This window comes from Anolis sagrei, chromosome 1 (assembly GCF_037176765.1).
Source record: "Anolis sagrei isolate rAnoSag1 chromosome 1, rAnoSag1.mat, whole genome shotgun sequence".
Classification (NCBI taxonomy): Eukaryota; Metazoa; Chordata; class Lepidosauria; order Squamata; family Dactyloidae; genus Anolis; species Anolis sagrei.
The window spans coordinates 322,494,730-322,510,879 of record NC_090021.1 but is presented as its reverse complement, the minus strand read 5'-3'; the positions used below and the strand labels follow the sequence as shown (position 1 = coordinate 322,510,879).

The 16,150-nt window shown below is 39.6% G+C and overlaps 1 protein-coding gene across 6 annotated transcripts in view; it reads left to right on the top strand.

The window, feature by feature from the left end:
• Positions 1-12,611, top strand: part of BEGAIN (brain enriched guanylate kinase associated) — a 303,147-nt gene extending 290,536 nt beyond the window's left edge. For 5 of the 6 annotated variants that reach the window (XM_060755324.2, XM_060755286.2, XM_060755307.2 and 2 more), the window contains 3 exons: positions 3,314-3,397; positions 9,589-9,648; positions 10,419-12,611. In XM_060755324.2, coding sequence (XP_060611307.1) covers positions 3,314-3,397; positions 9,589-9,648; positions 10,419-11,789 — 1,515 coding nt within the window. In that variant the 3' untranslated portion in view covers positions 11,790-12,611. The remainder of the gene's footprint in view (positions 1-3,313; positions 3,398-9,588; positions 9,649-10,418) is intronic. The other variant, XM_060755298.2, reaches the window with a different exon arrangement.
• The last annotated feature ends 3,539 nt before the right edge of the window (positions 12,612-16,150 follow it).

The following is a 16,150-nucleotide window of genomic DNA, read 5'->3' as shown; positions in this document are numbered from 1 at the left end:
AATTACACAGGTTAAAATTAAAACAATTCAGTTAAAATACAATCAATAAAAATAAATAAAAACCTATTAAAAGCCAATAAACCTAAAACTCACATGTCAAACAGAAGGCCTGGGTTGAATCCGGCCCGCTACATCATTTTATATGTCATGCAAGGCTTTCAATGCCAGAAAACTATATTTATCTTTATATAGTCTTAGCATTACAACCAGCCCTTTGAAGACAACCATAAGCTTGGTGTGACTCTCAGTGAAAATGGGTTTAATACCCCTGGTGTAAAACAATGCAGCACCCCTTAGCACATGCTGTCAAAAAGTGTTTTTTATTCAAAGAAACAAACTTACAACAACCATACAAACAAAGATATGTACAGAGAAACAAATTACACCAAACAAAAAGACAATCCCCCCCCCCCCAGGAAAAACAAACATGTTTTTCTCGATATAAAACATTAACCTATAGCAAGTAATGCCACTCAGTCTAAAACAGCCTCCTTCCTCTTTATTGATTTATTTTTTAAATTTTATTTCCACTTCTTTCATGCCATCTGCCACTTCTTCCCTGTCACTGAACATGGCATATGTTCTGTATCAGAAACTACAGCAATGTGCAATTTTATAAATCAGTACCCCAAACCGAATCTAAAGTTGACCAAAAACAGATTCATAACCCTTTTGGTACTAATGTTGGAAAATGATCCCTGTTTAAGTAGTCCCTGGTCAAAGTGTTCCCTGGTCAAAAAAAGTTGGGAACCACTGATCTAAAACAATCATCCTAACCACTACAACCTCACACAATTTGCCTATTAAACGCATCCTACACCTATAACAAAAAGAACTAATCTGTAACTCTCACACTCTTTGCGTTTTGATTTTAATTTATTGGGGGTTTTTTTCAATTCCCTTAAAGTATCACTCTATAACAGGTATGGGCAAATCCAGGCCCAGCGTCCAGATGCAGCCCCTTGGGCCTTTTTCTTAGGTCTTCCTCTCTCACACCATCCTATCCATCCATCCTTCCTTCTCTCTTTCCTTCTTCCTTCCCTCATTCCTCTCTCCTGCTCTGTCTCTCTCTTTTTCCTTTCTTCCTTTTTGTCTTTTCTCCCTCCCTCCATTTCCTTCCTTCCATCCATCCTTTTCTTCCTCCCTTCCTTCATTCTCTTTTTCCTTCATCTTTTCCTCCTGGGAGATATTTAGCTGGGAGAAAAGGTAGAGAGGGAACATGAGAACCATGTTTCAAGATTTAAAAGGGTGTCTCATTGAGGGGGGGGGGTGACTTTCTGTTGCTCTAGAGACCAGGGCACAAGGGAGAAATTGATTCAAATGGCAGGGAAAGAGATTTGACTGAAAAGATTAGGAAGAATTTCCTGAGAGTAAGAGCTGTTGGAGAGTGGGGTGGAGTCTCCTTCTCTAGAGATTTTCCGCAAAGGTTATCAGGAGTGCTTTGGTTGGGCCTTTCTGCATGGCAAGGGGTTGGACTGGATGGCCTTTGCGGATCTCTTCCAGTTCTAGGATTCTAGAATTATATATCAGGAGTAGGCAATATGGGATCTAATGGATGCACTTTTTCTCTCCCATCCAACATCTCATCCTGACCAAGGCTAACTTTTTTGGGATCGAAATTCTTCCCATTTTTCCTTGACTTTCTGCCTCTGAAAGAAAAGAAGGCAAGAAAAGGTCAGGGAAGAGACATAGGGAGAACCCCCTCCATCCTGGCCCACGGCCCCCAAGTTAGAAAGTTTGCCCATGCCTGCTCTGTAACTACCCTTCTACTTTTAATAACACTCTCCTAAATCGGAAAACCAATAATAATAATAATAATAATAATAATAATAATACTTTATTTTTAACCTGCCTTAGGTTTGCCTGTACTCTCGTCTGCATTCCTTGAATGCGAACTACTTTTGCATTTTGAACTCAGTTGGCAGCAACAGAAGTATGGTGATGACACAGAGGAAATAATAATAATAATAATAATAATAATAATAATAATAATAACTTTATTTTTGTACCCCGCCTCCATCTCCCCAAAGGGACTTGGGGCGGCTTACATGGGGACGAGCCCAAGCAGCATGATTTTTCGAAAAGCACATTAAAATATAGTAGGGGAAGAGAAAGAAACTGGGTCATTTTAAAAGAAGCTGAAAACTGGGATAACAAAGGATTAATTGAAATGGTTTCTGCCAAATCAGGATGGTTGGAGGGTATGCCAACTGAATCATCTGAAAAAATCCTTTTCATTTTTATAATTAGCTGTATGAAGTTCTTAATTCGCTTTCTTGAACTTAATACTAATTTGAATAAGTGACTCAGATGTATTTGGACTATTTTCCTAATTCTATTGGTGACTTCAGAAATGGATGGTGGGAGTTGTTCTATCTAAATAGATGTTTATAAACAAGAAACAAAAATAATTCAAGCCAATTCAGAAATATTAGATTGCCTTCAGTGAATGAATCACTGTTGTAGATTCCCAGTTTATGAAGGTGTTGCCATTCATAATCTTCAAGAGCACCAAGCATATTATGTAGAAAAGAAAACAAACTGTGAACCATGTTTGTCCATAGTTTCTATGATGGAAAAATCATATATTTAAATGACCTTCAATCAGTGTTGCTTTCAATTATTTTTGTATGTATTTAAAGCATTTATATTCCACCCTTCTTGCCCCAAAGAGGACTCAGCACAGCATATACACAGCAAACATTCAATTTTCCCATGGAAACATATATTGTTTTGTTTTTCATTCACATTTTGAAAACTAAAAGGCACCACATCTTGGAATCTAAATAAAGTCAGTCCTGTTTAGTACTTAAATGGGAGATCATCAATGAATGCCAGTGCTATGAGATATATTTCAAAGGAAGGAATTGGTATTACCTATGAAAACCCTATGGAATTCATGTGGCCACTATAAATCAGCAGGTGACTTGGAGGAAGGGAATATCAGAACACCACGGTAACCAAAAAGTATAAACTCTGGCAATAAAGTGGAATTATGCTTGAGGATGTCACTAACAAGTGGTCAGTTACAGTCTTATATAGGTTCCTAGAGGATGTCCTAATTCCTAGTTCCCAGACTCAGTCTCTTTCTACCAATTGATCCTTCAGAGGACTATAAAGCAGGGAGCATATTCTGTACTTTTCTACAAAATGATAGCATATAACGTACACATAATACTTTGATTTTCTGGCTGTAGTAATCCAGCTTCTGAATCAATCTTCTTTCTTCTATCTGTCTTTCTGTCTGTTTTGTTTTGTGGGCTTTTTTTTTGTTTGCTTGTTTTCTTTTGTTTTCTTTTGTTTTGTTTTGCAGGAACTCTATAGAAAGGATTGCAATTTAGCTGCACATCTGCTCCAGTGTAGCAAGAATTACGACAGAGCACATAAGCTTTCAGAGGTAATGTGAACACATTTCTCAAGCTCACCAAGGTGGCTGCTATGAACTCTGGATTTTCTGTTGTCTCCCCAAACACCCTTCTCTTCCCATAACAATGTAAGGGACTGGACAGGGTGAGTGGCTCAAAACAGCAAGGAGACCTTAAGGGCAGTAGAAGCAGGGCATCCTCAGGGCTAACATGAGACATTGAGACATTTGTTCTGGCAAGGATCCTCGACTGAAATGAGTCAAGGATCCTAGGAGTACAGCAGTGGTGTGAGTCACATGTGGCCCCTGAGCTCAGTGCTTTTACACTCTAATAAAGCATCCTAAATGCTGTCCAATCACTCTGAAATTGTCCAAGTGCTGAGATGACTTTCCATTCAAGCAAGATGTTTATGATATCTTTCCAGAGTGGAATCAAAATTGGCCTTTTACAGTCTTTCCAAGCAAACAACCTAGTCCTCGTTCCTTGCTGCCAGGTATCTCTTTTGTGTTAGGGAGGAATGAGGCATTCTGGGGGTAAGCTTTCTTGTATAAATATGTCTTTAAAACTAAGGCACACAATTCAAAGGAGATGCGATCATTTTTCAAGCATATCAGGGCTCTTCCACACAGCCATATAACACAGAATATCAAAGCAGAAAAAAACCCCACAATATCTGATTTGAACTGGAATATCAGAGCATGCTGCCATTTATCCCAGTTCAAAGATTGTGAGGTAGCCATTTTCAATTCATGCTGTTGTCATGCTTTTGGTCCCATCTGAGGAAAAGCCAGGAAAATTATTAATCGGAGCCCTCGGTGGCACAGTGGGTTAAACCACTGATCTGCTCAACTTGTTGACTGAAAGATCAAAGGTTTGAATCCAGGAAGCGACGTGAGCTCCCTCTGTCAGCCCCAGCTTTTGCCAAACTAGCAATTTGAAAACATGCAAATGTGAGTAGATCAATAGGTACCGCTACAGCGGGAAGGTAACAGTGATCCATGCATTCATGCTGGCCACATGACCTTGGAGGTGTCTACAGATAACGCCAGCTCTTCAGCTTAGAAATGGAGATGAGCACCACTTCCCAGAGCTGGACACGACTAGACTTAATGTCAGGGGAATACCTTTACTATTTAATTAATTAATTGGATTCAAATTACAGGAAATGAGATTCCACCTGAACATTAGGAAGAACTTCCTGACCAAAAGAGCTGTTCAGCAGTGGAACTCTCTGCCTTGGAGTGTGATGGAAGCTCCTTACTTGGAGGCTTTTAAACCGAGGCTGGATTTCCATCTGTCGTGGGTGCTTTGATTGTGCTTTTCCTGCATGGCAGGGGGTTGAACTAGTTAGCCCATGCAGTCTCTACCAGCTCTATGACTCTATGATACTTGTTGCAAAATCACCAAGAGGACACTTTGAAGATTCCAAAATGTTTGGTATAAGCTTTCTTGTGCCAGAACCTGTTTTATCATATCTCCTGAAATAGGCTGAAGTCTACAAAAACATATACCAAATTACACTTGTTAGTCTCAATGGCTTCTTAAGAAGACTCTTGGCTGTTTTAAGGATGGAATAGACCTGAGTCCTGTTAATTAGTCTCAGCTACAGCAGACTCATTGAGTCAGTTGTTGACCAGTGAGTCTACGCTTATGTAAATCTGTTTGATTTAATGCATCACCTCTAAGTACCAGGCCAAAGAAGGGAAAAAACCACCCAGGCTCTCAGTTTCTTCACTCTCAGACTTCTTCTATATTAATCTGTCACAAACATTTAACAAAACATGGGATTCTGCTTGTTTCCTTGGCAAAGCAGGGAAAGTTACTTCTCAGTTTGGATAGAAGGTAGAGTTATATACTTCCATGCCCACCCACCCCTCAACATGAAAACCAGAACACATTGCTATGCAACATTAGTGTGGCCAAGGTACCAAAAGTTTTTAAGAGGAAGGACTTACAAGTAGGAACTGTGGCAGTTCCTACTGGAAACAGCAGGATTTTGACCCCTTTCCTTTCTCTCCAGCAGATCCAACTGAGTGCAAAGTACTTTTGCATGTTGAACTCAGCTTGCATCAGTTGAAGCAACTGAGGATAAAGGAGGAAAGTGGGAAGAGGAACCAGGTGGTGGGACATTTTAAAAGCAGCTGAAAAGTGGGATGGCAGAGAATTATCATAATTGGAACTGTCCAGTCAAGTCAGGACAGTTTGAAAGTATACTAAACCATTGGATTTTTCAGATTACTTTCAGCCTTTGAAAAGAAATATAAAACGAGAGTTGCCTCTGAAAATATTCAGAGTGCACTTTTTAAAAGGACAGCTCATGCTGAAATAAATCAGTCAGTCAGTCAGTCTGCTTGATTCCTTCATTCCCGCCTTCCATTTCCATTTCAATGAGTACTTTTCTTCATCCCTGAACAGATACAGCCTGCGGTGTGGGACTCTAAGACAATCGAATCTCAGTCTCAGTATCTCTTTCTTTGTGAATCGACTTGGATAGGATTAGGGACACTTCCAGGAACATTCCTGAGAAGAAAAGAGACATGGTGCGCTTGTTCTCAATCAATATCAATGAAATCATCTGAGCAGAACTTGGAGACTCATCTCTTTTGGACTATAGCTGTTCAAATACCCCAGCTAATATGGCCATGCTGGCTGGAGGATTCAGGGAGTTGTAGCTCAAAATATAGACTTCTAGGGGAAGTCATTTCGAACATAAAGCAAAATACAGAGAAATCCAAAAGAACACATTGTGATCATATCTTTATTAGACCAACCAAAAGGTGCAAAATGCAGGTAAAGACCACACACCTTGCTGGCTACAAGGTGCTTGGGAGACAAACAATGGAAGTCTGCAAACCTTTTTCTGCATTGTTAAAAACGAAGGCAATCCCTTCAAGGTATAGGCCATAACTCTCCCTGCATCACACCTCCACCCTTCACCATCTCAAACTCAGCTTTAACATGTGTTGTCAAAGAAACACAACATGCAAACCATTTACAGATCCACTAAGAAAATCCAACAAATGCTACGTTCAGCAAAGGGCAAGAGGGATCCTCCCACCTCTGCAGGAATCTACCGTATAATATGCAGCTGTGGACAAGTCTACATAGAGACCACCAAATGTAGCAATGCCCAAACACGAATCGAGGAACATGAAAGGCTCTGCAGATTAAGTCAACCTGAGAAGTCAGCCATAGCAGAGCATCTGATGAACCAACCTGGACACAGCATATTATTTGAGAACACAGAAATGCTGGACCATTCTAACAACTACCATATTAGGCTACACAGAGAAGCCAATGAAATCCACAATCATGTGGACAATTTCAACAGAAAGGAGGAAAACATAAAAATGAACAAATCTGCCTAGTAGTTTTTTTTAAAAAAAATCTAAAATCAGGACAGTAAATAAAGAGCAACACCCAAAAAGCAGGAAAATTCCAGACAAAAGTAATCAGGGCCAGCTAACACTTCCCAACAAAGGATTCCCTCCAGGCAGCAACCAGCCAGGCTTTGAAGCTGCAATGCCATTAAATGTTAATCAAGGTGGCCATTTGCAACATTCACACCTGCCTCAAGCAGACACCCTGGACATTCCACTGATATATAAGCCCGCTTGCCTCGTTTCCAACAGACCTCGCAACCTTTGAGGATGCCTGCCATAGATGTAGGCAAAATGTCAGGAGAGAATGCTTCTGGAACATGGCCATACAGCACAGAAAATTCTCAGCAACTCAGCTTTAACATCTCAAGAAAGATGCAGCTCTGTGACCCTCCATTTCTTCTCCTAAAATGACTACCCATGTCTGGCAAAGAAGCTTGCAAACTTTGAAAGCTTGCATAATGTAGTTTGTGCTTTTTTTGGTTGGCGTAATAAAAGTGTCACCACAATGTGGGGCTTTTTTCCATTTAGCCATATTTTGTAGCCCAACATATGACTTTGCAAAGCTCTGCACCACGGTTTTCAAGGCTTTGTCCAAATTTCCTCAGCCAAAACAGGAACATGACTTGCTTTGATGTAAGTATGTTAAGGACTATTAGTTCCTCTTCTATATTCAGTGTTCCTTCTATGAACCTTACATCTATCAATGTATAGGCTAATGAACTGCACCTCATGAGGTTTCTTGGTACAGGCAGTTCCCATTAATTCAACAGGTTAGATCAAAAAATGGGAATGGTTGAAAGAAGGAACCCAGTCGTTTCTTAGCTTGCAAAAACACTTTGACATCAAGCACATGAATTTAATGCCAAAATTCATTCTTAAATATCTTGAAGTGAGGTGGAAAGTTATTATAAGCACAAATACTGTATAAGACAAGAGATACACCATTAATGACTTCTAATCCATACTGTACACAAGATGGCACTAAGACGATTGAGAGAAACAAGTAAGATGTGGTCGGAAAAGCATTGCATAAACATGATGAAAGAGCAACCATACATTGAATATGCAAGTTCTGAGCATAATTCAAAATGGTCATCAAAAAGTGGGCTGTCCAAGAGCAGGGTCATCTGTTCAACAAAAAAGACTTGGAAGATTGTGCATGTCTCCTAAACAAAAAGGGTTTTTCATCAAGAGTAGGTCTCCTGACAGGACCTTTCTGTGGTTTTTGTCAAACTTTTTGTAGGAAGGTTTAAGCCAGGTGTAGACCGTGATGGGAAGAAAATCCCTTCAAAATTGCTTACAAACAAGGCTTTGTGATGGCATTTTGTCATGGTTTTACCCCCTAGGCCATTTTAGAACAACATGACCTTTTTCTACAGCAGGAATTGAACAAAAGTGGCTTTCTGTGTATTTCCGGTTTTCAAAATAGTCAATAAGTGTTAAAGGGAAACAAGATCCATGAAACAAGGCACTTGAAAGCATGAAACAAAACAGCAGGAAAATCCCATAGGCAAAACATAGGCTTGGCAAAAACTTGGTACATGAAACTCAAAGCACTTGGAAGCAAGACTGTGATAAAATAACAACATTGCCTCAACTGAGGCAACTCTCACCCATGAATCATTATAAACCTTTTCCAGAACCCAAAACTGAAAGGAAAGCATTCTTCTTGACTTTCCTACTAGAGAATGGTTTGTTATCTTTCTTTTGCTATAGACAGGCAGCCAATCACCTCAGCTTCTGAAAGTTCTGCCTCTGTTTACTAAAACTTTGCTTTCTGTCCAAGGTTTCACTATCCTCTCCCTCATCAAATCCTGCACCTGGCAAATCAATCTCAGCTTCATTTTCAGACAGTTGCTCCGAAAAAAGCAGTGAAAGGTCGCTCCCAGGAATGTGGCATTGAGACAGCTCAGACCTCTCTTCTGAACTTACCTCAAGCCCAGACCCATCATCTGGAATACCAAACCCATTCCCATCATGAACATCAACATAAACACCATTTCCATCATGAACATCCACATGAATAACAGACACAATTACAGGCTGAACAGGCTGACATACAACAGCAGCTTTGGAAATGAACACATTCCTTTTTCTTATTTTTTTTTAAAAAAACAGAATATATTTGTATGCACAATGGTGAAGTCCAAGTGAACTGACATTAAGCTTATGGTGGTATTTCTTTTGAACGATGTGTTAAGATGTAACACTATGGTATTAGAAAAGCTACTTTGGGGGTTAAAAAATAAATTTTTCATAACTCTGGGGAAACACAAGCAGGCTTGACTGTCATCCCATTTTTGTGGATATTGCATGAAGTCATAGCTTATGCTATTGGTTACCTGATTGCCATGAAAGGAAGTGAAAGACATTTCCAGTGAACACACATCTAATGCACTTTAATAATGTGTGACAACTGGACCATTTCTGGACAGAATTCAAAGTGCTCCACGCTATCTGAAAAACTAAATGCAAATCCAAGGATTCCATAGAATGTTGCCATCATCCTCACTATAGCCATCATCATTTTTATTTATCATCCATTTAATACCCCTCCTGTTTTCCAAGATTAGGACTCAAGGCAGCTTACTGGTATGGTTGTATGCAGAATCATAGACCAAGGCCCTACCTCTCTACACACACACTGTCCCGTTCTCACTGCCCGTTATCTGTAAACCCTCAGGAGCACCCTCTGCCTCTTTGGCTTACTGTGGGGAGGGGATAAATGGTGGAGGCAATTCAAATCATGGAGAAGCAGCTGGTCTCAGCTCAGCTGGGTGGCAGGAAAGAATTGAGAGTGCCATCTCAAATAGAATTCATCTGCCTTTTCCTTCCCCCAGGAACCCCTAGCAACCAGATCTTCATCATCTGAATTGCCTCCCCCTTTGTCCTCCTCACTGGTAAGTGACAAGAGCAGGGCATCACCTGAAGTCTGTCATTTGCTGAGTAGTGGGGTGTTTTTGAATGGAGCGCATGGACATGGGACCAGACCTTTGTTCCCATTCAAGTAAGGGACATGTGTATAAGCTGTAAATTTGTGTGTATAAGCTGCACTTGCATGGATGTAAGACATTAGCAGGATGCTGGGCGATGGGAAGTTTTTGGATGGAGAGCACAGGCAACTGACCGTTCCTTTGTACCCAATCCCAAAATGAGTTTAAATCACTAACTTGAATGTTAACCATAGTATTCTCATTGTGTAGTATGAAATGGCCCTTAGGGGAAGGGCCATGAATGACTTTAGAACTCAGCCTCAACCACCTCAATTATTATCTAATCATGCATTGAATGTGATGACTTGATATTATATTATGACTAGCCAGGTTTCCCCTAGAAGTCCCTCTCCCACCATCCTCCATAACCTCAAAACCTTCACCAAACCAGCCTTTAGGGTATTTTGCAAGTTTGTAGTGGAGGCTAGAGTAATGACTACAAGCTCCAGTGGTATCATAATGAGCTAATGGATGTATATTTTCAGCAAAAGGAATTCAGCAGTTGGGTTTTGCAGGGGTTATTCTTTTTCACATCATTAGTGACCTTTCTGGGTGGTGGAGCTGACAATTATAGTTCCAAAAAGTAGTTTTCCAAACTCTGGTCATAATGTATGTCTCAGGTTCTGCTTGACAATCCTCTCATCCATCTTTTTTCTTCCTCTTCCTGTTTGTTACAGTTGCCATCCGAATTTCAGGAACGTGTCAGCATCCACCTAGAAAAGCACGGATGCAGCCTCTCAGTACCTCTGTGTCATACATCATTTGCTGACAACATACCAACTTGCGTCATTGCTAAAGTCTTAGAAAAGCCTGACCCAAATAGTCTTTCTTCACACTTGTCAGGTTCATCAACCAGAGATCTTGCCTTCCAGGACTCTTCTGGGAAGCTTAGCCAAAGACCCCAGTACAAGTCTGACATCTATTGTAGTGACACAGCTCTTTACTGCCCAGATGAAAGAAGAAGGGAAAGGAGACAGAGTGTCGACATGCAAGTGAAAGACGTTGGGTTCTTGAGGTCCCAGAATTCCACTGACAGCACGGTGGAAGAAGATGGCTTCCACTCCAGCTTTTCCCATGAAGCTTTTCCAGAATACGTTACCTCTCTCCCTACTTCAAGCTCCTACTCCAGCTTCAGTGTGACATCTGAGGAGAAGGAGAATGCCCAAGCTAGTACGCTGACAGCCTCCCAGCAAGCAATCTATCTGAGCAGCCGAGATGAGATGTTTGAACGAAAGCCATCTCCAGGTTATGACCACCAGGGGAGCCCAAGGTTTGCCAAGTCTAAATCCATTCAGCACATGGAATTGGCTGACGAGGAGAATTCCCCCACCTTCACTAGGACTATGTCACCTTATGCAAGCGAGCCTTATCATTTCTCGGCCATAACCGCCCAACAAGCTTTAGCTTCGCAGAAAATGCGCAGTGAGTGCAGGAATACCCATCTGTCAGAAGAGGACCTCCCAGGACGGTGGAGGCAGCTGAGCGTTGAGGATATTGGTGCATATTCTTATAGGAACAGTGGCAGGCTTTCGCCCTGCAGCTTTTCGGAGCAGTATTATAGAAGTCCCATAAAGAAAGCGGACAGCCGGTCAAGTCCTATTTATGCTAGTTACAAAGGTGATAGTTTCTCAGAGGGAGACGATATTTGTCAAAGCAGACTCGTAGAGTCTTGCTTCCTGACAACAGACAGTGGTCTGAATATTGACATTAGCGCCAGCTGTAAGCAAGACAAACTGTCTTCCTACAAAACAAAAGAACTAAGAGACAAAAAGAATGAAAGAATCACAGTTCAGGTGTGCAGTAGCAAAAGTATTGATGGCAGCCCGGTGTTGAAAAGAGAATATGTGGATGTAAGTCCAAACAGCTCAGCCGAGTCCCTCAACCAGAGTTCTATGGAGGCTTCAGAGATCCACCAGTCTTCCATTGAACAAGGAAGCCATTCAAGCCTTCGTAGCAAACAGCAACAATTTCAGCGGACTGGGAGCACAGGCTTGAGTCGGAAAGACAGCCTCACAAAAGCACAATTGTACGGAACCCTCCTCAATTAAACATCTTCCAAAGTTGCAATAAGGAGACAAAGCAACAGTGAGGACTTTGATTACTTCTAGCATATAGTAGGCTTCTAGCGGGGGGAGAGAATGGTTATAAAATATATATTCATATTCACAATGGTACTGTTTTAAGGGGAGAAATATTATAAACCCAAATCTGATGAAACAAAACAAAAAAAAACATTACATGGCACTTTTCACACGATGACTTTTCCATCTTGGATACCAACCCTTTGCCCACTTTTATAACCTGAGATATTTTTATAAACAAAATAGTATTTATTAGACTGTCCTTAGTACTCTCAAGCGCTTTGAGTGACACATTTTGTCCCCCTCAAGTAGGTTTCTTATTTATTTTTTTGTGCATGAGGCCACATGTGCCTAAACTCTTGGAAGGAAAAGAGTTTCAAAGAAAGAGTGAGAGAAAAAGAATCCCTATCACGAGGACCATTCAAATCCCTAAAAGAGTCATTTAAAATGTGGGTTGTGTGCAAGATGTCCAAGAATAGGGAAGTTATTTAAAAAAGTCTATTTTTGAATGAAGTAGAAATGAAATGGCCCACTAATGTATTTAATACAAATATACTTCAAAGAAAAAACTACATGGGCGGGGACACAAATGCACAAAGTGATATGGATATTTTGGTTTGTCTGTCCCATTGTGTTTCAACTTCCCCATCCTGTACACTACCTCAAAATTAATTGAGGGTTTCTTTGTCACTTATTTTTCTCTAGGCTTGCATTTATATTGTCTCAAATGCATGGAGTGTCATAACTAGTACTGTATTTTGCATTACTTAATAAAAGACACCAGTGGAAGTGTTTTGTTTATTTTGCTTTATTCATTACAAAATACTCAAACATGGTGCTGTGGTTCTTCTATATGGGGTTGCATCCTGCATTGTAGTTAACAGGTTTGTAACCTAGGGATTGTCTATGGACAAAAACAGTGTGTTCATCTTGTATCTGGTGCTGGTATAACATATAATGTTCTTAAGAATTGAATCTAATCCCATTTTTCCAACCTTTGCTTACCATATATACTCAAATATAATCCGGGGTTTTCAACATTTTTTGACTGAAAAAGCCTCCCTCGGCTTATAATGGGGTCAAGGCTCCAATGCCGTCCCACCTCTACACCTCTTTCCAGCCATGATATATTTCTCTCTCGACTTCCCCTCCCTTAAAAGTGTTTTTTCTTTTTCAAATTCTTCCTCACTCTGCTTATCCTCCTAGGCTGGAGTTGCCTATTTTGGAAAGTCTTATTTTTAAAAAAAAGAGAGAAGAAGGCACTGTTTTGAAAAGGAAAAGGAGGGGGAGTTTGTAAATGATATATAGATTCCCTGTGTTATCTGTATATATCTATATGCATATTCATCTTATATATGCATTTCCCCTGAAATCTTTTGCAAGCCTGATTTCTGTGTATCTAAATATATTAACTTTATATGTGCATTTTTTGTTCCCTTGGAGGTGTTCACTGGCCTTTGCAGGCCCTATAGATCTATAAATATGTTTCTATATATGCATGTTACACACACACATACACACATATATAATATGTACATACACACACATTAATCTTATAAAAGATTTATTAATCTCTCCTACAGATATATAGACATTTTCCTTGCAAGCCTTTGTAATCCCTATGTGCCTATATATCTGTATCTATCTATGTATATACATTAATTTTATATATGAATTTCCCCTCAAATGTCTACAGGTCTTTGCAAATTCCATATATAATTATATATATAGAGAGAGGTGTCTAAATAGATATATATGAATATAGATATTTAGGACTTGCAAATATTATGGGGGGAAATGCACACACATATATAGAGACATGTCTAGATAGTCAAGCTTGAGATGGAGAATGACCCAGGAACGGCCAAGACGATGAAACGGATGAGGATTGGAATGAGAGGATATAGCTCTTTTTAAAATTGTTATTGCACTGTCTTTTTTTGTCTAAATGCACTTAATTGTTTTTGCTTTTGTATTGTATTGATGGCATCGAATTGTGCCAATATGTAGACCGCCCTGAGTCGCCTGCGGGCTGATATGGGCGGGATATAAGGGGTGTAAATAAATAAATAAATAAATAAATAAATAATAGATATGAATATAGATATATAGGGTTTACAAATATTGCAGGGGAAATGCACACACACACATATATATTCAAAAACATTTAACCTACTGGTGCTTCAATTAATGTAGTTTTATTGGTATCTATTTTTATTTTGAAATTTACCAGTATGTGCTGCATTTTCCACCCTCAACATACTCAAGTCAATAAGTTTTCCCATTTTTTGTGGTAAAATTAGGTGCCTTGGCTCATAGTTGGGTCGGCTTATACTTGAGTATATACGGTAAATGTAAATTTAAAAGATCAACCTTTTCCAATTCTTTGGAAAACCCACGTTATTTTATCAAATCTCATGGGTGAGGTTTTGGGTGGGTGCCACAAGTAGATGGGAGATCCCCTGATCCTTCCTGTCATGAAACACTAGTCATCTCCATTTTCCAGCATCTAGTCACTTTTAGTTTTTGAAAGTGGTTTGTGCAGATACAATTACCATGCTTTTTTGAAGGTCAGTTTGTGCATATAATTGCATATTGGTATTAACACACTTCCATATAACAAAATTTAAATAACATCTCCTTTTGTTTTACTTAATAGAATGGCCAAGGCCCTGTTGAGGTTTATTTATAAAATGTCTGTTCTCTAACACTAAAGTGAGCTCAAAAAAGGGAACTGTGTGACTGGTAATGTCACTCTCACTTCGATTTAATAAGGATGTGCATGGTGTTAACTCAGTCAGTGTCTCAAAAGAGTTTTTCCATTAGTGCAATTAATTTTGTGCTAATTGCTGAACTGCATGAGCTGCATAGTTAAATTGCAACAGCTGCAATCTTGTTGCAAGGACCTTGGAAAATTAGTTTTGAATGGTTTGCTTGCTTCTTCTTGATTATTCAGTCAGTCTCTTCATGCTTACTGAATGTTGTGCCACTTTTCTTCACAAAAAAGTGAAGAAGTTGGATATATATATACTTTTTGTGCAAACCATGGAAATTTTGATGAAAAACAAAGTGCTTCTTGGCTTGTTTTTGTATTGGAAGCAAGAGTTTTTGTTGTGTTGTTATTATTGTTATGTGCCTTCAAGTCAACTTCAGCTTACAAGTCTATCATAGGGTGTTTTGGGGAAGATTTATTCAAAGATGTGCCATTGACTTCCTCTGAGCCTGAGAACATGACTTTCTCAAGAGTTTCCATAGTTAAGTGAGGATTAGAACCCTAATCTCCTAATATCTTAGTCCAACACGTAAAACATTATCCACATTACTTCTAAGAACTCTTAAGGAATACATTTTATTTTTATTGATTTAAATACATTAAAAAATAGTAATCAGTAGTCAGACAAAAAGGGATAAATCTGGCCATGTACTATTGGCCCTCCCTATCCACAAATTCTGTATCCACAACTTGAAAATATTCTGCTTTTAAAAGGGGAAATGCAGTAGAGTCTTGCATATCCAACATAAATGGGTCGGCAGAACTTTGGATAAGCAAAAATGTTGGATTATAAAGAGAGATTAAGGAAAAGCCTATTAAATCTCAAATTATGTTACAATTTTACAAATTAAACATCAAAAATCATGTCTTACAATAAACTGACAGAAGAAACAATTCCAATACAATATAATGTTATATCGTAATTACTGTATTTACAAATTTAGCACCAGAACATTGCATTGTATTGCAACAGCTGTGAATCCAAGCGGGAGGCAGACTGCATTTGATATTACAAAATGTTAGATGAGGGAAGGTTAGATAAGTGAGACTCTACTGTATTGCCATTGTATATAAGGTACACAATTTTACTATGCCATTGTATATATCACTGATCTAGGTATTCATGGAGGTTCCTGGAACAAAGCCCCAGTGGATACCACTCGATAGCTAAAAAGACAGGAAAAAGATGGAGTGAGAAGGGCGGGATATAAAACACAATAAATAATAAATAACCCACACCCCAACCCCGAGGCCCCCTAAATTGCGATAGTTTAATTAAAACGTCCTCATGCCCCCTGGATTGGCAGGGGCTATATTGTTGTATTTGTTTTAAGCCCAGGTGAAGCCTGGTTTACTTTCCAGACAAAGGCATTTATTGATCCTAAAACTATAAAATCCTATACGGTTCCGGCCCAGTGTACTTGTCCGAACGGATCTCCCTCTACACACCACCTCGGAGTTTAAGATCCTCTGGGGAGGCCCTGCTCTCGACCCTGCCTTTATCACAAGTGAGACTGGTGGGGACGAGGGGCAGGGCCTTCTCAGTGGTGGCCCC